Genomic DNA, 19,457 nt, shown 5'->3' with positions numbered 1-19,457 from the left:
AAAAAAAAGGAGGAGAGAGATGTTCACCATTTCACTGAACCCCTCTCGCTCCCTCCCCCTCTCCCTCCCTTCTTTCCCCTCTGCCCTCTCTGGCCTGATAGACATACAGCAAATCATTAAATTTTTTTCCTTAAAAAAACCTGAAAGCTTGACCAAACGTGTGTGTGATTGATTCTTTTTCAGTTTTCACACCAAATGTCATCTCCCTCAAGCACATGCAAAAAAAAAAAAAAAAAAGAAGCCGTTTTACATTGTAGCGAGTTGAGTGAATGCACGACGAGTGAATGCTATTGGGCAACGGCACGATGCTGCGCCATGCCCAGGCGGTTGCCCTGGCAGGGCTGATCTGCTGCAGCTTGATATCAGGTATGGGCATTTATGTTTTTTGAGTTTTGTGCCGGCGGAAGGGTGGTCGTTTAAGCCTTTCTTTCGAGCGCTGACGTGGTCGTTGTTGTCCTGCCGCGTGACAGACACGGGTGCCAAAGATTATAATAAGGAGCCCGTCTTTCGATCCCAGAGCGAGTGCCGCTTTTTGCATATCATCAATGACTTCAAGCCGCACGATGCAAACACAACCTTGGAATTTGACATTGTCTTCCAGTCCATGAAGACCGCACAGGCCCAGGCGCGGGCCGCAGGCATCCAGGTGCGCAAATGGGAAAGCGTCACGAGCAAAGCTCTGGATGGCAATGACTCAAAGAGGGCCTCGACAGTCTTGCTCGTCCTCCATCGCCGCAGTGCACCTGGTGCCAGAATGAGGAACCAAAATTTTGACTCTTGCGTGCCGACCCCCGACCGGTGTTTGGTGTCGTAGGTGGACTTTGTGTTTGTCTTGCAGGATGGCGATGAGCTTTCAGTGCCGCGGTCCGACCTGCTTGATGCAGTTTACGTGACAGAGGCCTTTCTGGATCCCGCGTCCCAACGTAGCCTCCCCACACCTGGCGGTATTCTAGATGCCGGATTGGCCCACCACGACCACCCGGCCGTGGTGTTCACCAACCGCGACATTGGCCTCTATCCGCAATTCTATGTCCAGTCGTGTGAGTTTCTCCAGGTACCCGGTCAACTGGTTGTCGAGACCACGCGCGTGCTACTCAACATGGACGAGGTCGTTGAGGACTACAATCGGACATTGTATGCCAAGGGCCGTGTGCATCGCGGCGCCGACTGCTGGGTGATGGCGCGTGAGGTACTGCCAGATTGCTACCGTGAGGATCGGCGTCTGGTGGTCGGTTTTCCTCCCTGGGGCTCCTTGCTTCGCCACATTCTGTATGACCACGCTGTTGCGCTGCGCTGTGGCCAAATTGGCGGCTATCGGATATCGCGCAGTTCGCCGCACACCCCCAGCCGACGCCGCACCTTTCACCTCGAGAGAGCAGAGGGCACGGCTCCTTGGAAAAAGATGATGCGATACAACGGCTATCTCTATGCCTACTTACAAATGCTGCCACGCCGTGTGATGCTGCGGGCGCCCAAACTGGCTTTCATTGAGAGTGAGGACAACATTGATTGCTCACAACGGGGCGAGCCAATGGTCTGGCCCTGGTGCGAGAAATGCCATCGGCCTTGCGACGGTACGTTGATGGCACCTCCCCTCAAATACACTCAGAGGAGGGAGTTTGAAAGTGGTGCAAAGTGCGCTGCGACCGTGCTTGTTGACTCATTTTGTCTCGGTCTGCTTACCATCTTTGCACACTTCTTAGGCTTTTGGATGAATTGCCCGACCGCAGACTGTCAAGTGAATGGGCCTCGCTGCCGCTTTGACGAACAGCCAGCCCTGGCCACCTGCCCCAATGGCTTCAACAAAGAGCACCTCACGGGGCCGCGAGACCAAATTCGGGCCGTGCCCCCAATATCCCTATCAGACCATCTCAACACGGGCATCACCGCCTAATTCCAACAAGAGAGATGAAAAAAAAAAAAAAATTGAATGTCAGAATGTCAGCATGTCAGCACCCACATGTTCCACCATGTTCACACACGCACATACACACACACTTGCACTTTTGATGCTTCTGTTCGGTGTTGTTGGGGGGTGGAAACGGCAGCGCGCGCCATCTGGAACGCGGGTGTGGGTTTGTTCAGGGAGAGGGAGCAGGTGGTTAGCGGTGGGAGTGAATCATTGTCTTGCGGTGCGGGGTCTTTGATCGTTGCAACATCATGGCTGTGCACGAGAGTCTTTTGCAGTCGATCGAGCGGTGCGTGCACGAGACCTGGCTCGGATTAATGCGCGCTCGCTGGTGTACCGCGCATGTGTGTGTGTGTGTTGAGTTGAATAACATCTCACTCGGTTGGTGGAATTTTGCCCGTTGGACTGTGATAGGGCCGAGCAACGGCTCATTGGTGGCTTTGAACACATTGAGGAACTGCCCAAACTGATCGACTATGTGAACACACCACACGCCACAGCGTGCGCCACGGCATGCCGAGGTAGCACGCGGCTTGGCCCGATGATCCGAGGCATGCAAGCAAAAGCGAAGCTCATGATCGATGGTTCCTTTGATAGCATGCTACAACGTGTTGAGCAGCTACGTACGTCGGTTGGAGGCCACGCGGGGCAGCCCTGCAGCGGAGAAAGCCACCAGCTTTCTGCTCGCTCAAGTTGCCGAGCTGCAAAGCAAGCTCCTCAAGCGGCTTTGGAAGAGCGACGACCCAGCACACGTGCGTCCGCCTATGCGACATGAGTTTCTCGACAGCCATCTGCATTGCACGATTTGACGCCCTGTGCATTTTTGCCTTGTGTTTGCGCATGCGCGGACCCGCCCGAGCGCCTGACTTTGTTGGTACGTCTGCTTCGTGTCTTTTCTTTTTTTTTTTTTTTTCCCGGGACTTGTAGGTGGAGCTCGTCAACACGTATATGCAAGCCCTCTGCTTGGTCTTGCGACTGAACACAAACAAGAAGGAAACCCAGACGCTCTTGTATCAAGCACTCGAAGCTTTGTTTCAAAACGTGCTGGATGGTCACGTTGATCGCGTACGTCTTTGCCAAGCTCCAGACCAGTCGCCAAATCTAAAGACTCGTACCCCACAAGCACACTTCTACAAGTGCACATGTATATGTGTACATGTCTGCATACTCAGGCAGTGCCTCTGGACTGTACTTGTGTAGGAGGATACGCTCAACCATATTGTCGAGCGCTACATGACCCAATATGATGTCCAGTTTGCGTTTCTGCGTGTCCTGCAACGGTGAGTGTTTCATCCGGTGATCGGCACAAAGGCTGGCAAACAAGCCTACGACTGTTTTGCTCACGCATTCCATCGACTTACAACCCGAGCAGAGGCTCCTTGTCCGCCCGGGGCAAGCCCAAGGCCAAGCGTGCCAAGGCCCAAACTGGGTCCGAGGCGTCAGACGCGCCGTCGGAGAACACGATCATGGTGACCAACATGTACATGGTCCTGCATCAATTTGAACCCTTGTCCGACGTACGTTGTTTCAAGTCGCACGCTGCTCGCTCTTCGCTCTTGCGACTTGTCATTGAACGGATGAGGGTGAGCCTGTGTGCCATCACTGATGGCTGTGCTTGCTGTCATGTGCGCCGGTTTTTGTGTGTAGGGTCAACTGCTGCTTCGTGTCAGCTTTCTCGATGCCTTTGACGCCGAGCGTCAGGAGCTTGTACGTACAAGGGCCGATTCAGGCTGGCCCGTATCTCAGCTGGCTTCTGCCGGCGCACCGAGTGGACGACCTGCTGCCAAGCTCTTTCTTGCTTTTCCCCCTCATGGATATGTTTTCCTTTCTTTTAGCGCTTGCCCGAGGAGGGGGAGGACATGGATGAACTGAATGGCGATGAAGAGGGCGAAGAGTTTTCACAAGAGGCCATTGATGCAGCGGCTCAAAAGATCCTGGCATCGCTTGGTGCTAACCCTGAAGCGCCGCGAGCAGCGCCCGCAGTGGAATATGATGATGCCACACAGCAGTCTATCAAGCAACTGAAGAAGGCGTTTACGGACGCCTGGGTGCGTTTCCTACAGTTCAAGGTCAGTGTCGCCTAATTTTCATGTTGCCTCAACATGGGGAGAGGGGGTAGAGATGGGATGCATCCATTGAGGGCTGTAGTAGGGCCAGCTCACTGCGCCGGGAGCGTGTGCATGGTTGCGTGGTATGCGACTTTAGTTGCCTAGTGATATCTTCCGGGATGTACTGAGCCGGCTCGCCGACTCGGTCATGCCCCACATGACCAACCCCAAGCTGCTCCTCGACTTTCTGACGGTACGAAGGGGTCCGGGCTTTTGGGCCTCTGTGAGGCAAATCGACGTGGTACTGCGACGTCATATGGGGGGCGCTTTGTGTCTCATGGAGCAAATGGGTGTGCATGGACATTGCAGCATGTGTACGACCAGGGTGGCGTCCCGGCAGCTCTGAGCCTGGATGCGCTCTTCATCCTGATGTATCAGTATAATCTGTGCGTATCACATGTCTCTACGGGCGAGGCATGTCTTGAAGAGCTCATTGTGCGTGGTGGGCGGCGGGCGCGTGTGCAGGGACTACCCACGATTCTATCATCAGCTCTACCGGCTGTTGGACGGGCCTGCCATGTATGCGCGTCACCGAGGAACGCTTCTGCCCCTGATTGACAAGTTTCTGAGCTCCACGTGCGTATTTTTTCTTTTCGCCTGGCATGTGGGTGGGTGCTTGGGCCTTTCTGTGACTGGATTATTTCTGGGTTTGTAGGCATTTGCCGTTGTATATGGCGGCCTGCTTTGCCAAGCGATTGGCGCGATTGGCATTGATGGCGCCGCCCAGTGCTGGAGCAGCGTTGGCTCAGCTTGTATACAATCTCATCAAGCGCCACCCCAAGCTGCGCATCCTGGCTCATCGCGATTTGCAAAGTACGATGGGGCCCCGAGGGTTTGCTTTGCATGCCACGGGAGTTTGGCGCATATTCACACATTGTTGTCGTGCTTTTTTTCTTTTTTCTTTTTTCTTTTTCTTTTCGCAGGTGACGGTGAGGGGGTGCAAATGGACGGGGATCCGTTTGACATGGACGCCGAGTTGTCAGCCGAGGCACACGGCACGGTACGGCATTTTTTCTATTCTTTAGGGGCCGGGCGGGGGTTTCTGTTCATCTGCTCAGATCAAGAGCTTGTCGCGAGGGTGTGCAGGGATGTAGGTCAAGGAATGCAGATGCTTTGCCCGTTGTCATTCACGTTTTTTTGGTTTGTGTTTGCTTGACTGGGGACGGCTGTTTACAGGAGAGCAGCCTGTGGGAGCTGGAGATGCTGCAAGAGCATTACTTGCCTGAAATTCAAGATGCGATGGCTTTGCTAAAGACGCCGGCCTATCGCAAGCCGCCAGGCCCGGTAAGGATGCAGCGAGGACGGGATCACATACTTTTGTCTGTCCTTTGTCACTCATCTGACCGTGGCAACTGCCGGGCATTATCCTCAGGTGGACAAGATGGCTGGCAAGACCTACACAACGACCATCAAGGCAGCGATGCGTCATGCCGTTCCCGAAGACGTGGCCACGACCTTTGTGGAGCCTGAAAGCCTTGTGCCAGCGACGCTGCACGATCTCTGGACCGCTGCCCCTCTCCAGTAGACCTCATCGTCTTCTTCGCGCATGTCTCTCGATCCAACACAAGTGTCCTTTTTTTAGAACACTTTCCCAAGCTAAAAATAACATCCAAAAGTGCTGTTTTTTTTTCATCAATCAGAAAAAACCGCATCTTGTGCGGGTCGTGCACCACACGTCTCACGTGTTGTTGTTGTTGTTGTTGTTGTTGTGGGGCGGAAATGGCAGCCGGGGATGGCGGCGAGGGGTGGCTGGCTGGCTTGGTGGTTTGAGAGGGGTGTGTGAGGCTGGTGGGAGACGGGCGACGTCCCGATGGGCTCGTTGAAGACAAGGCTTGTGAGCGGAGATGAATGAAGACGTGTGTTGGTCAGGCGTTGAGCGACCTTGGGTAGGGAGGATGACGATATTGTTGCACAACTCAAGGGCTAACAACGTTAACGGATCGTTGATCTCCGTTCCAGTTGTGGTGTTGAAAATGGCAGCGCTGCTAGATGGGGCTGGACGCATCGGGGTATCGATCAAAAGCTGGTCCGGCTTAGGGGATGCATGGGGAAAAGGTGCTGGAGGGGCGGAGGGAGCTGTAAGCAGTGTGCGCAGCCATGAGGTGGCAGCAGCCAGTGAGGCGGGGCCTGCTGCCCAGGACGCAGCTGTGCCACACATGCACAACTCCAGTTGGTGTGGGCCCATTTTTTTATCATTTCATTTTCCATTGCGAGCTTGTGTGCAGCTTCCATGGGCAACGGTGAGCCATCGCTTGGTGGGGTTCTTATGCATGGCCAGCGCAGATTCGCTGGGCACGCACGCACGCTTGGCGGGTCCTCGCGTGCCACTTGCTGGCTGCGATGCCGTTGCTGTGTCCTCCAAACAAACGGCTGCCACAGCCCGTGGAGTTGGGTGCCTGGCTGGTTGTTGATTTGTTCTCTGCCTTGATGTTGTCAAGTGTGCCACTTGCCCCCATGCTATCACATCATCCCTGCCCCTCCACATCCCCCTGCACACAAACGGCGGTGCCCCCTTGGTCTGTGTGAAGCAGCAAGTCTGGCTGCTTCACAGAGAGACACACAGAGAGACACACAGAGAGACACACAGAGAGACACACAGAGAGACACACCAGACAGAGAGACACACACACAAAGACACACACAGAGACACACACAGAGACATAGAGCACACACACACAATTCACACAATTTGCGAACAGAATCACACACACACACACACACGCACACACACACAACGGGGAGAGAGAGAGAGAGGGCTCTTACCACGGTGCACGTTTTTTACCACAGTGAGTTGCGACGGAATCAAGCGGTTGTTAAGCTTGTGTGTCACGGTGTGTGTGTGTGTGTGAATGGCAGACCAGTGGCTGTTCTTACTTACATAACATCACACACACACACACAGACGGTGCCGGGTCACTGGCCAGAGGGACACCCCGTTGCTTGTTGACCACGGGCACTGGCACTGGCACTGGCACTGGCACTGGCACTGGCACTGGCACTGGCACTGGCACTGGGGCCTTCCCACGTCACCTCTTGCTTGCCTTGGTTTCGCGCTCGTTGCATCCTTTCAAAACCAACCAACCAGCCGACTCCTTCTGCCTGCCTCGCCTCGCGTCAGTCCTTGGCTGTGTCGTCTTGCTCTCTCGTTTGCTGTGCCAACGACCGCGCTCTGATCTGCAGACGTGCGCGCACGGGTCTCTCCCTCTGTCTCTCTCTCTCCCCCTGACTTTGACTCGAGCCTTTTCTTGTGTGTGATGATTTGATGGGTTGGGGTCTGGGGGTGTCTGCAATCACGTTTTGGGCTCCTTCACACAAGCTTCACAGACACAGACACCGACACATGAAGTTGTACTTGAGTGGCGCTCGACTGCTTGCAAAGCCGCAAGGCTGGGCCCAGTTGCGCCCCCTGTCCCTCTTGGCTTGCTCACGTCCCGTTCAATCTCGCTCCTTGCTCACCACCACCACTCCCGCTCGTCACTGGGTTGGCTTTGCCATCTGTCGCTCTCGTTTCTCGACTCGGCCCATTCGGCTTCTTCCGACTTTTGCAGCCTGTCAGTGCCAAACCGCTCCTCAAGTCCGTCACCTACACGCCACAATCGCCACCATGGCCGAAATGGTTCCCCCTAAACAACTCTTTTACCCGGTCGCCAAAGACCGCGGTCAAGCTGCCGCTCCCGTGCGCACCGGTGCGTTGCCCCCGCCAGTTTCTATCCTTCACCTTCGGATTGAAGCTTGCCACTTGCGTGTAGAGTCTCACCCGCAACATATTCCTTCCGCGCGCCGCCATAGCCTCCGTGTCTGATGATGAGGGCCACGGCTCTAGCTTCAAGATTACAATCGTCGGCATCGGCTCCGTCGGCATGGCCTGTGCCTACAGCCTCCTGCAAAAGGCAGGTTTTACTCCCATCTTGGCCACCAACATCCTTGCATTCCTGTCTGGTGCAAACAGCACTCGGATTCAGGAAGCGCGTAGACTAACACCCGCTGCCAACTTGTTTCCATCTCTCAGGGTCTCGTTGGCGAGCTCGTCTTGGCTGATGTCATGAAGGACAAGCTCAAGGGCGAGGTGGGCTCAGATTGCCGAAGAAGAAGCGTTGCCTGCAATCATCTGCCATGTCTCACAAACCACGGTCTCTCCCTCTCTCTCTCTCTTTCTTGGGCCCCTTCTCAGGTGATGGATCTTCAGCACGGCGGTGCTTACCAGCATGGTCGCATCGTCGAGTGCGATGATGACTATGAAGCCTCACGCAACTCTGACATTTGCATTATCGCAGCTGGTGTGCGCCAGCAGGTACGCTTTTTTTTGCTCGCACAGCTGCCTCAATCTTCACCAGCCAGCCTTCCACCACCTTGTCTAGCAGGCACACGGTGCTTCAATTAAAAAACCAAACAAACATGAGACAACCCATTTCCGGCTTCTTACATCCTGTGCTCAATCATGATGTGGGACAATATTAGGATGGCGAAACTCGCCTTCAGCTCGCGGACCGCAACCGCGACGTCCTCAAGCACATCATCCCTCCTTTGGTTGCCAAGAGCCCTAACACGGTCATTCTCATGGTAAACTCATCCCCCCTCCACCTCTTTCGCTCTGACCTGGTCATGGCCGGTCATCATTCCCAAGGGAAAATGACTTCGATTCACTGTGCTCGCCTAGGTCTCCAACCCTGTCGACATCATGACCTACATTGCTTGGCAACTCTCTGGTACAACGCCCTGCTCCTATCCAATGCGCCCAACTTTCAGCTTTTCGACGCTTCCCTGACGCCTTCAGTTTGGTTTCAGCTCATCGCACTCACGCCGGGCTCGATGGTTGTCTGGGGACGGTTTTTTTTTTTTTTTTTTTTTTTTTTTTTTGATGTTTAGGCCTGCCAGCCAACCGTGTGCTGGGTAGCGGTACCTTCCTCGACTCGTCCCGTTTCCGTACCCTCATCGGTTCGTCTGCATTTTGGAGCGGTTGTGCACAATACCGCACATTATTTCAAAGCCCTGTCAATGTTTTGACTCATCAATCATCCCGCTGCCAACGTTTTGTCTTGATACAGGCCAGGAGTTGGATGTCAACGCGTCGTCTGTTCATGCCTGGATCGTCGGCGAGGTTGGTGTACAGCTCTTGCTGCGAAGCGGATCTTTGCTCAATAATTTTTGCCCAGCTGTCCCAATGACCTCTGCCAGATGGCATGCACTCTCGCTTACCATGGTTCGGACGCCCACCGTTAGCATGGCGACTCGAGCGTGCCTGTGTGGAGCAGCGTCAACATTGCCGGTGTCCACCTCGACACCTCGCATAGCGCCAATTTTGACAAGATTCACGAACGGGTGGTCAGCGCTGCCTACGACGTCATCAAGCTCAAGGTTTGTCTGCGGGCAGGCTTCATACCAACGCCCACACTGTCTTACAACATAACATAAAGCAAAAGGGTTACCTCTGTCCTTACCAGAGCCGCTTTCTTCCGCACCGCCAGGGGTACACCAACTGGGCCATTGGCTCGGCCGTCAGCACACTCTGCGGCATCATCTTGCAGAATCAGCAGCGCGTGGTGCCTGTCAGCACCTACGTCAAGGGCGTGCATGGCATTGACGAATCAGTCTTCCTCTCCCTGCCCTGCGTTCTGGGCAGCCGTGGCGTTGAACGCATTCTTCACCAGCCCCTCGACGACAAGGAGCTCCAGTCGCTTCAGTCATCAGCCAAAAACTTGTGGGCCGTCCAGAAGGACATTAAGTTTTAGAGCCACTTCTCCTCAATCCTCATCGCACGCCTTTGTTTGCGGGGCGCTGTGACGCCATGTCGGCGAGTCTTGAGGTGGACAACTGGCTATACAGGTTTCCAAGGTGTCCCCACACTGCTGAGCCGTCGAATCAAAAATTCTTTTCTTCAATTGATTGATGTGTATGTGAACCACGCACCATTCGCATGAGGATTCAAACAGCAGATACCCAATGGGTATCCCCCTCCCTTTCACGCAATGCCTAGCGCTCATCGTCACTGCTCTCCACATGACGGCGCTCAGAAGCGTCTGCATTGTCATGTTCTACGCCGTCCCACGGCTCCGGAGGACATCCAGGCCCCCAATATCGGCGGTAGGGTTTTTGAGGCACAAAGGCGAGTTGCTTGGTCAAAGTCGGAAGATTTGTGATAATAGCTCCTTCGAAAGCTGCCACATATTCCTTGTACTCTTTAGTCACTGCAGCGTCCAACTTGCCCGTGTATGTTTTGCAATTGTTGGCAATCAGTGTCAGATCACGGTCAAAGCTTTGAATATCCTGGTACAGATTGGCCTCGAGGCGGCTGCGCACGGTGTTGAAATCTGCGGCAAAGTCGAGCAGGACATGTTATGCATGAGCCCTTCACACCAACTCTTTTCGATGCCGCTGCTTTGCAAGCTGGGCGATTCATACCCATTGGGCGGGCAATGATCTTGTTGTAGTTCTCGGCGTTGAGCGGCGCGGTGCCAAACACGTCGTCCAAAGTAATTTTCTTCTTCCTTGAGATACTCCGCTGCACAGGGCCGACGATTGCTGCAGGCAAAGCTTGACGCTTTGGGGGTGTACAATCAAATGGAATGAGGCTCCTTGCCTTGGCAGCAAACAGGGTGCAGTGCCTTATGCGCAACAAGCCTTGTGATGCATGTCATCCTGGCACACCACTGGACACGCTGTCTTACCACTATCGTGTTGAGCCACATGAGTGCTTTGCGATTGTCGAACTTGACGCGCTTGTTGCAGTAGTGACAGAAGAACAAAACGTTCTAATGGGCACGCCGCCGCAGGGCATGCGGGGAGGGTGAGATGAGGCACAGCGGCAAAGCAGATAACTGCAGACGTTTGGACGGACATTACTGGGCTCCATGTGCAGGCACGCCGGGTGAAACCAGTCGGCGCAGCCCAGGCATGCGTATTGCTCTGCTTCCCTGTCATGAGGCAACGATGGTTGTGAGAGGCGCGAACCCTATTTTCAATGAGCTTTTGAGGCCCAGGCGTAGCAGGTGCAGGGTATCACTCACTCATTCTGTCGCCAATGGCGACAGACGCAATATGGAGGGTCGTTGATTAAAGGTTTCTCCGGCAGCTGGGAATACACATCGTCTGCGAGGCACGATAGCAGGCCGACCGCATGAGCAGGTGGTGCGAGGTCGAGTATCGTCTTGTAGCCTCCCCTTCTTCATCGAGCGATGGACAACGAAAAGAGCGCTTCACGGTGGGTTCGTGAAATTAGCGCTGGGCCACAGGCTGAGATGAACAAAGACAAACTTACGTGGCAAGCCTACGGCAAAGCCGTTTTTATCAATCTCAACTATGGGATGAACCAAGGCGATGCAGGCGGGCCATGTGATTTGAGAAAGGAAGTATTTTGGAAAAAATGAGATAACGCAGCAGGCATTGGGCAGCATACGTGTTCGAGCCGGCGCCATCCGCACAGCGGGGTCATGGTGATAGGGAGGCAGAGAGTCTGGTCCACTCGGCGTGGCTGAGATCACGGCATGAGAGCCGCGACGACTTTTGCTCTTGCCACCCTCGCTCTTGCGTGCTGGTGTCGAGCTCCCAGAGCCCGTGGAACTGCGCTTGCTCGAGGCAGCAGCAGAGGTGGACGCAACCTTGCGCTCAGCAGCGTTGGCTGCCTTGCGCTGTGCGACACCTTTTCCATTGTGGGGGGTTGAGGACTTGGCCACTGCCGGTGCCGCAGGATTGACCCTCAAACCAGCCTTCGGGTCGGCTGTTGATGGTGAATTGGACGCCTGTGGCTCGGGCTTGACATTGGCAGTCATCGGCGGCCGGCTCACTGCATTGTTCGGGGACACCTGTGTGGACGGGATGCTCGTAGCGCTGGTCGCGTCATTCGCCGACGGTTCTTGCTTTGCCACACTTGCAGATGCTGCCAATTTGGACTTTTGCACGGGCCCCGCTCCCGACTTGGACGATGCAGGGGTGAGCTTGAACAATAATTTGGGATGTCGTTTAGCTGAAGTTGGAGTAGCCGGGGTTGGCTCTGCACCGAGACGCGGCGACGGGGCAGCCGAAGTGGTGCGCGAGGCAGATTGTGATGGCGGTCTCGACGCAGGCGTCGAAGCAGACGTGGCGACGTCTGTGGCTCCAGGGTCGAAGCCTTCCTTCTTCACAACGGTGGGTGTCAGCTTGATCTTGAGCTGCGTTATCGCAGATGTGGCAGTTTGAAATGTAAGAGCACATGTGCAGAAAGAAAGAAAAGAAAGAACAACAAAAAAACAAAAAAAGCTCTGGGGTCATTGTCTAAGCCAAGACCATCACACACCCCACTGCAACAAGGTAGAAAAGCTCGAGTGCTTGGGCCACGAGCGGAGAGCATACCTTTGGGGTTGATGCAGATGGTGTTCGAATGTCAGCGGTGGTGGGCTCATCCTTGGCTGGCGTCTGGGCTGCCAACTCATTGACTTTGCCAATATCAATGGACAAGGGCGGAACGTGGACAGCACGTTTCTCGAGCAGCGTGTTGTTGCTCGCCGGCGTTGCCACGGGCGTTGCCACGGGCGAGGTCAGACGAGCGGAGCTGGCGCCCTTACCCACGGGACCAGAGACCGGGGTGTCCTGAGCTTTGACGCGAGGGCTTGTTATCGATGCTTTGGGGCTCAGGGCGCGGGCACCTGCGCACAAGACGAGGCCGATGAGTGTACTTTTGGGGACCACATTGCCGGGCGGCGAAGAGGACCTGCGTCGGCACGAACTGGATGGAGGGCGCCGAGCTGCTACGGGTCCTGAGGTGCCATTGACAACCTTGGGCCGCTTGGCCTTTGGTGAAGTGGAGCGCGCTTGTGGTGTAGCATGTGATAAGCTCGTCGTTGTTTTGGTAGAAATCTGTACGTCCAAGCATGCCATGGCGCCAAAAGGTACACCCACGGTGAGCTCACAAAGGAAGGCATAGGATGCGCATCTGTTGCAGGGGATCTGAGAGCCCAAGGCCCAGGCAAAAGCCGGACACTCACCCGGCCCGTGGATTGCGACAGAACAGTGCTCGTTCGCGAGATCTGTGGATGTCATGCCAGAGCATTAAAAAGCAGTTTACATGGCCAGAGTCAGTTGCAGAAACATGCCGCAAAAGCGTGGCCGGGCGAGGGTTCTGACCAGGCGTTGTGGAAGTGACGAGAAGTCACTGCGCAGCTGAACATATTTTGGGACATCAAGTGGTTTGGTCAAAAGATCGTCATCGATCAGGGCATCAAGATCGTTGAGGTTGAGGTTGAGGCTTTGTGATCGTGGTTGGTCGCTTGCATCGCCTTGGCTTTTTGGAGAAATGTGACCAGGCGCTGTCTCCCGGCCCGGCTCGACCAAGGATGATTCTGGACCAGCGGCTGCAGCCGTCGGGTTGCTGTCTTGGGAAGAATCAATGCCTTGTTCAAGACTAGCGTCTCCATTCATCGGAACCTCAATCGTGACCTCCTCATCCTCGTCCATGGCCGAGGCATCGTAGGTTTTGCGTGGCGGTAAAGGAGGAAGAAAGGGCGCAACTAACGGTTCAAGAGCGTACGCAAGCAGAATGCATGAAGACAGGACCCAAATGGCAGCCACGGCGACGATGATGGTGATGGTTGCGGTCCAAGGAGACGAAGAAGAAAGCTACGGGGCGCGGAAGCAAGGGGAATCGGACAAGTGCTCGGCGGTGCGAAGCAAGGACTTACAGCCAGCGGGAAGAGTGGCGCCTGCGACTGCGCTGGCTGGGACGAAGCTATGGTAAAGCATCAGCGCGGCCCAGGGTAAAATAAGGGGCTCCGAACATATTCATCGATTGTGATGATGAGGTGCATACGTACCGAAATGTTTTGATGGGTTCGGGCGAGGCCGGGTCCTGTGCTTGACTTGCCGAGGGTTGAGACTGTTTGGATGGAGGCACGAGACGAATTTTGGGCCGGGCAAGAGCCGGATTACCGGGTATCGCCGTTGTTGCCGCCATCTAATCACAAAAAGAGGGAAAGAGAGAAGAAGTGAAATGGAAATAGATGCATGTAGAAAGAAGAGAAGACAAGAGCCAGGGCGGCGGAGGATAATGACGGGCAAGAGCCAAGGAGGTGGCAGAAGGACGTTGAGCATGTGCCACGCAGGTATCAAACGCTGGTTTGGAACAAACAACGCACGGCTCAAGCTATCCAGGTGTTGCTGCTGCTGGTGTTGCAAAGCCTTGCGCAGGTGAAGCTCGAGTTGTTGAGCGGGGAGGTGAAGATCGTCGCAACACTGGCCAAGATCGTCAAGATTGATGTTGCTTCGATGTTCTAAGAACGCAACAAAGGAAGCGAGGGCGGGAGGATCCACCGGCAATAGTGGTCGCGGCAAGTCAGATTGGGGTCTTGAGCACAAAGTGTCGTCATGTTTGAGAGGGAGGGGTCGTCATGGCTCAGAACAGTGATATTGACGTACCAAAGTGAGCGTATTGCAAGGAGACACGCCCAAGAAGGAGGGTGTAGTTGCAAGCGGCTTCAGCAAGGGTCGTGAGCGCCTGACGTTCGAATCCACTAAAGCCCGCACGCTAGCCGAAAAAAAAATAAGAAGGGGGAAGAAAAAAAAACCCCCCAACCCTGGATGATGAGCGACAGACGCTTTGTGCGTAACGAGGCAGGGCATGGTTTATGGCATACCTGAGCCAACTGGGCGGACGAGCGGTAGAGGGCGGTAAGATAGGCTTCGTCTTCCTCTGGGCTGGAACCTGTTTGCAGGGTGAAATTGGTTCCAGCACCGGCGCCGGTGCGCTTGGTCGCCGCCGAGGCAGACGGCTTGCGGGCCGTGGCCCCGCCGGAAGCGGCGGGCGGTGCGGTCGACTGACTGCTCGCAGGCTGTGTTGAGGAGGAAGAAAGCTTGCTCTGGGACTGATGCTCTTGACTGTTGCTGGCCGCACCCCCGGCAACGGCGGCCATCGTCTCACCAAATCACTCGCACGTCGTCCTCGTGAACTGGCGACAACTCGCTCGCTGCCCCGAATAGCTCAAGACCAGAAAAAAAAAAAAAAGGAAATAGCCCCGTTCTCTGAGCCGACAACTGACACGTCGATCGGCCGCTATGGACCACTCACTGGCAGCTCATTGACCCTCAAGCACTCCCCGACTGCCGTTTTCGCGCCAACGGACGACAACGACGAAGAGTGTGAGAGAGAGAGAGAGAGAGAGAGAGAGAGAGAGAGAGAGAGAGAGAGAGAGAGAGAGAGAGAGAGAGAGAGAGAGAGAGAGAGAGAGAGAGAGAGAGAGAGAGAGAGAGAGAACTACTGTTGTGGCGAAAGCACTGCGGCACGAATAAAATCAGAGATGACGCTTACAAGCAGGTCTAGCTGAAGGCAAACTTCAACGTTAAAGCAGAGAATCAAGCAATTATTGTAGCAGCAGGATGGCGGCGGCTCGTTCGTCGTCGGTTACTGGACAGGCGCTGCGGCGGCGGGCGGTCTGCTTTGGGGACAGCATCACGCAGTATGGCTGGGCCAGCCCCGATGGTACGAGCTCTTGATTCCTGAATTTCTGGTTCTCCGGCTCTCGGGTTTGCTTGAATTGGAATCTTAAGGGTGTCACGCGGTCCGCCCTGGCCGTTATTATGATTTATCGCTCAACCTTGATCTTGGCCGTCGTGGCAGGACAGCGCGGATGGGTGGCCATGCTGGCCGACGCGTATCAGCGCAAGGTGGACGTGACAAATCGGGGCTACAGTGGATATGATACCATGAAGGGCGTGGCCATCCTCAAGGAGGCGCTGCCCACCCCCGAGCAGCAATATGTCTTTGCCACCGTCTTCTTTGGCGCGAATGATGGTGTGTGGGCGACCGCAACCCGCTGTCAATCCCAGGTCGTTGCAAGTCGCTTGGGGCGTTGCGAATTGGACACTCTGGCTCTCACGCCGAAGAAACTGCTCTCACTCGCCGGCCCCGTGCATAGCGGCTGAATCGGAGCTCCAAGGGCTCACGCCTCAACAATACCGCACTCACCTGAGCACGATCGTGGACCACTGCATCACGCAGGCCGAGGTGAGGGCCGCGGTCTGCCTGGCTGCCTCCCTGTCATGTTTGAGCTGAATTCCACCTTGATGCACAATTTGCTGATATCCAGCTGGTCGTAGTGATTGGGCCTCCCGTCGTCGACCACGAGTTGCAAGCCGAGCGGTCAAATGAGCGGGTGGATGTCAGCTTATTACGGGGCCCCTCCATGCCTCTGGCCAGTAGACGTGTGCTGCATGCCCTCACGGCCGATGTGGCCTCGGTGATGCCATCTGATTTCTCACGTGTAGGAGTTTAGCCGCATTGCGGGAGAGGTGGCTCGCGGTCGTGGCGCCGTCTTTCTCGACCTGGCCAGCGTCATGCGGGCTACTTCCAGCGCCCCGGAAAAAGCATATCTTGCAGATGGCCTGCACCTCAACGGCGCGGTACGGGGGGTCGGTGCCTCATGTTCAAACGGTTTCGAGCCCTCGAAGCGGGGTTTGAAGCCGAGTGCTGACGATGCGTGGGAGGCGGCTCGGGGTTTGTAGGGTAACAAGCTGCTGGGGGAGCAGCTCTTGGCACGGCTTCCCTCACCCGAGGGGCTCTTTATGGATTTGCCGACTTGGAAAGAGGTACGACTCGTCAACTGCGGCGGTTGCAATTATCCACTGAGGGGGGCACCATTGGTGTTCATGTTCTCTGGTTTTGTTGTCCAGCTGTCTCGATCGAGCATGACAGAAGACTTGCGCAGCTGGGTGCCGCACAAGGTTTTGAGCTTGACGGCAGCTAGCAAGGATTCAAGTGCCGATGGTACTTCCACGACCAATTCATGACTTTGGTCCACTGCTGTTGATTGCACGGATTGAGCAGTATGTGCTGTTTTTACAGCCAGCACGTGAGTAGTGTGGTCTATGTTGTCGGCAAGTGATCATGTTGTAACAATTGAAACCATGGCTATAGACAAGGCTGGTCCCACGGCTTCTGGGCAATCTGATTGATTTGGAAAAGATGTGCACGCGTCCATATGACACTTTTGGTTTCAATTGGTTTGTCGCACGCTGGGTGCAGAGCAACACAGGAGAAGCGACATGGGTTGTTTAGGCATCTTCCATCTTGCGCAAAAAGATTTTTTCAACTGCCGGGACGTGGACGGCGTGGATGAGCCACGTGTTGGGAACGCAACCAGAGAGGTTGTCGTAGTCTACCACGGTCTGAGCGTAGGCCGGGTCGGCGATGCTGGCGGTCTGGACTTGGCAATGGTGGAGCTGGGCCATCTTATCCTCGGGCACGACTTCGCGGGGCTCGACGGCGACGGCGGCCGCGAGCGGATCACACGCAATGTAGTCCCAGTTGTTCTCGAGACTGACTTGTTGGGCGAAATGGAAAATGTGCCGGATGAACTTGGCCTTGGCCGTGTCCTTGCGCAGCCACTCATTGACGCGGTGCCACTCAAAGGAATGGTCCATGCTATCCACAAGGAAGACCAGGGGAGGGGAGGTGAGACCTTGATACAAGCACTAGCAGTGCATCAGGTATGGGGGCACCAAGACGAACCAGCATTCCCAAGTCACAAGGATGGGCTGAAAGTAGCTGTGAAGCGTAATCTGGGCACTGTGGGGGTCTGCAAAGAGGTTAAACTCGGCACTGGGAAAGCCGGGCACGTTGCCCCGGGCGCGAGAGGTTCCACCCATGATGATGAGGTGGCGGACGAGCGCCGGGAAGCGGTGGTAGAGACGCGGGGCTACCGCAAGGTTGGTCAGCGGGCCAAGGGCCAGAATGTCAAGCCCGGGCCCAGCTTCCGCGCCAAACTCGACAATGACGTCCTCGACGGCCTGAAGGCGTGCACTGACTGCATACACTTCGCGCTCCAGGAACAGGGCGCGGGCCAATTCGCCTGCCTTGACGGCTTCGGCCAGGCGGGCCTCCAAGGGTTCAAGCTGCAGCTTGATGGTCTTGGCACGATCGCCAAAGGATTGGCCTGGTTCAGCTGGTGAGACGACGTGTTCCTTGGCGAGGCGCAGGAGAGCTGAAACAGCCGACTCGGTCTCTGGGGCTCGGTAGGAGGCTTGATCAGGCTCAAAGCTCGGGTCGACGGGCACATCACCCAGCCCGTCCTAGGTCGGATGGAGCATTCCAAGTCAAAGTGGGAAAGGAGGGTCAGAAAGGGCAAGTGAGGAGCGGAGCAGCACGAGGGAAGGGCAAGTGCGAAGAAGCATGTCGGGGAGGTAGGGGGGGGGGCTCACTTTGCCGTGAAAGTAGGTTGCATCTTTGCGAGTTGCCAGGAGCGGGGCTTCGGCGCCGGCAAAGATGGGAATGTCGCTGCGCTTGCAGTTGGCAAGAACGCGCTGGACGTTTTTTACCACTTGGGGGCAGGCCACGTTGCCACTGACGCAGGTGATGCCAATGACGTCGATGGAGCTGGAAAGCATGACCATCAGGGCTTCAGCATCATCCACACCGGCATCACAGTCAATGATAAACTTGCGTTTTTGGCCATTTTGGCCTCTGCCGTACCACCATCGCCGTGGTGAGCAAAGTAGCGCAGATCATCAAAGAAAGACGAACAACGAGCGAGCCACTGGCTGGAGGCGGTCCAGTGCTACCGAGCCAGGGCGAGCTTGCAAAAGAAGAGAAGCACACCCAGAACCATAAACTGAACAGCAATGGTGCACACGTCGAGTCGAGCCAGGCCGCCGACACACGCGCGCGCGCACACACACACACACACACACACACACACACATGCACGTACCGAGCCAGTGTCGCCGCCACAGCGCTCCATTCGCCCTTTGATCCACTGGCCATCTTCTCTCTGTGTGTCCGTTTTTCCTTCAATCAAGTAAAATGGCGTGCTTGCCAAAACGTCACATTCCGTCAGTCGTCTCATTCTGACATTCGTGTCGCCAGAACACCAGTTGTGTTCACGTGTCCCCCCTTGATTTTCATGGTAGAATTGTCAGATCAGATTGACAAATTTCTGACAAAAGCGTTGTTAATCTTGCCGCGCGCGTTTCCTTCATGACTGTGGTTGGCTGAGTCGTCCATGGGTCGTGCTCGACGTGGGACGAATGGGGTGTACGGATGGACATGGTGCAGGGTCTGTGGGTACCAGGGCAAGCGCATCTGGGACGCGAAGGCGACATGTGACACGTCAGTCCTTCATGATGGTTGAGATGAGCATGGGTCGTCTCGTCGATCAAAACGTCCTGAAGGAGTCCCAGAAGGATTCACGAAGGTCAAAGAAAGATGCGAATGTTAAGGGACGCCGCCTGCACGACCTGAGGACGCTTCCGACTTTTCATTCTTGGTCATGGATATGCTTGACGTACCTGACACCTGTCCTGTGCACGCCCCGGCATGAACAGATGGCGCTATGGAAGGAGCTATGAGGAAAGTAATTTTTGTGCTGAATTAGGTAGGCAAGAGCAATTGATGGTTATGTCGACACGCTCGCACGCACGCGGTGCGGAGCTGTCGACCACACGACAAAGGAAGAGGAGGAGAGGAAGAGGGGGCAAGAGGC

General features: G+C 55.5%; 6 protein-coding genes across 6 annotated transcripts; 4 read left to right on the top strand and 2 right to left on the bottom strand.

The window, feature by feature from the left end:
• Nucleotides 1-270: 270 nt before the first annotated feature.
• MONBRDRAFT_32394 (uncharacterized protein) lies at nucleotides 271-1,894 on the top strand (the record flags this gene model as incomplete). Its single annotated transcript, XM_001745849.1, has 4 exons — nucleotides 271-366; nucleotides 471-646; nucleotides 815-1,574; nucleotides 1,704-1,894. The coding sequence occupies exons 1-4, from the start codon at nucleotides 285-287 to the stop codon at nucleotides 1,892-1,894; spliced, it is 1,209 nt and encodes a 402-aa protein (XP_001745901.1). The 5' UTR covers nucleotides 271-284.
• A 237-nt stretch (nucleotides 1,895-2,131) lies between these two features.
• Nucleotides 2,132-5,628, top strand: MONBRDRAFT_32393 (uncharacterized protein). The gene is made up of 15 exons (XM_001745848.1): nucleotides 2,132-2,198; nucleotides 2,324-2,430; nucleotides 2,507-2,661; nucleotides 2,837-2,974; nucleotides 3,110-3,189; nucleotides 3,282-3,426; nucleotides 3,557-3,616; nucleotides 3,745-3,978; nucleotides 4,115-4,210; nucleotides 4,327-4,403; nucleotides 4,483-4,593; nucleotides 4,673-4,830; nucleotides 4,941-5,017; nucleotides 5,194-5,301; nucleotides 5,390-5,628. The coding sequence occupies exons 1-15, from the start codon at nucleotides 2,161-2,163 to the stop codon at nucleotides 5,540-5,542; spliced, it is 1,737 nt and encodes a 578-aa protein (XP_001745900.1). The 5' UTR covers nucleotides 2,132-2,160; the 3' UTR covers nucleotides 5,543-5,628.
• Nucleotides 5,629-7,675: 2,047 nt separating this feature from the next.
• MONBRDRAFT_32392 (uncharacterized protein) lies at nucleotides 7,676-9,746 on the top strand (the record flags this gene model as incomplete). Its single annotated transcript, XM_001745847.1, has 10 exons — nucleotides 7,676-7,703; nucleotides 7,807-7,907; nucleotides 8,027-8,083; nucleotides 8,189-8,308; nucleotides 8,476-8,577; nucleotides 8,675-8,723; nucleotides 8,884-8,952; nucleotides 9,063-9,115; nucleotides 9,238-9,372; nucleotides 9,432-9,746. Exons 2-10 carry the CDS (start codon nucleotides 7,878-7,880, stop codon nucleotides 9,744-9,746), a joined length of 930 nt encoding a protein of 309 aa, XP_001745899.1. The 5' UTR covers nucleotides 7,676-7,703; nucleotides 7,807-7,877.
• Nucleotides 9,747-9,987: 241 nt separating this feature from the next.
• Nucleotides 9,988-14,894, bottom strand: MONBRDRAFT_8170 (uncharacterized protein; the record flags this gene model as incomplete). The annotated part of the gene is made up of 9 exons (XM_001745716.1): nucleotides 9,988-10,325; nucleotides 10,417-10,536; nucleotides 11,273-12,161; nucleotides 12,343-12,936; nucleotides 13,114-13,605; nucleotides 13,800-13,861; nucleotides 14,121-14,255; nucleotides 14,401-14,509; nucleotides 14,619-14,894. 9 exons carry the CDS (start codon nucleotides 14,892-14,894, stop codon nucleotides 9,988-9,990), a joined length of 3,015 nt encoding a protein of 1,004 aa, XP_001745768.1.
• A 463-nt stretch (nucleotides 14,895-15,357) lies between these two features.
• Nucleotides 15,358-16,767, top strand: MONBRDRAFT_8169 (uncharacterized protein; the record flags this gene model as incomplete). The annotated part of the gene is made up of 5 exons (XM_001745846.1): nucleotides 15,358-15,460; nucleotides 15,599-15,772; nucleotides 15,897-15,985; nucleotides 16,246-16,380; nucleotides 16,651-16,767. The coding sequence occupies 5 exons, from the start codon at nucleotides 15,358-15,360 to the stop codon at nucleotides 16,765-16,767; spliced, it is 618 nt and encodes a 205-aa protein (XP_001745898.1).
• Nucleotides 16,768-17,031: 264 nt separating this feature from the next.
• On the bottom strand, nucleotides 17,032-18,739 carry MONBRDRAFT_8168 (uncharacterized protein; the record flags this gene model as incomplete). The annotated part of the gene is made up of 4 exons (XM_001745715.1): nucleotides 17,032-17,401; nucleotides 17,489-18,048; nucleotides 18,178-18,439; nucleotides 18,687-18,739. 4 exons carry the CDS (start codon nucleotides 18,737-18,739, stop codon nucleotides 17,032-17,034), a joined length of 1,245 nt encoding a protein of 414 aa, XP_001745767.1.
• Between the last annotated feature and the right edge of the window lie 718 nt (nucleotides 18,740-19,457).

Source organism: Monosiga brevicollis, genomic scaffold (genome assembly GCF_000002865.3).
Source record: "Monosiga brevicollis MX1 MONBRscaffold_10 genomic scaffold, whole genome shotgun sequence".
Taxonomy (NCBI): Eukaryota; class Choanoflagellata; order Craspedida; family Salpingoecidae; genus Monosiga; species Monosiga brevicollis.
The sequence above is the reverse complement of the archived record's forward strand: the minus strand, read 5'-3'. Positions and strand labels throughout refer to the sequence as shown.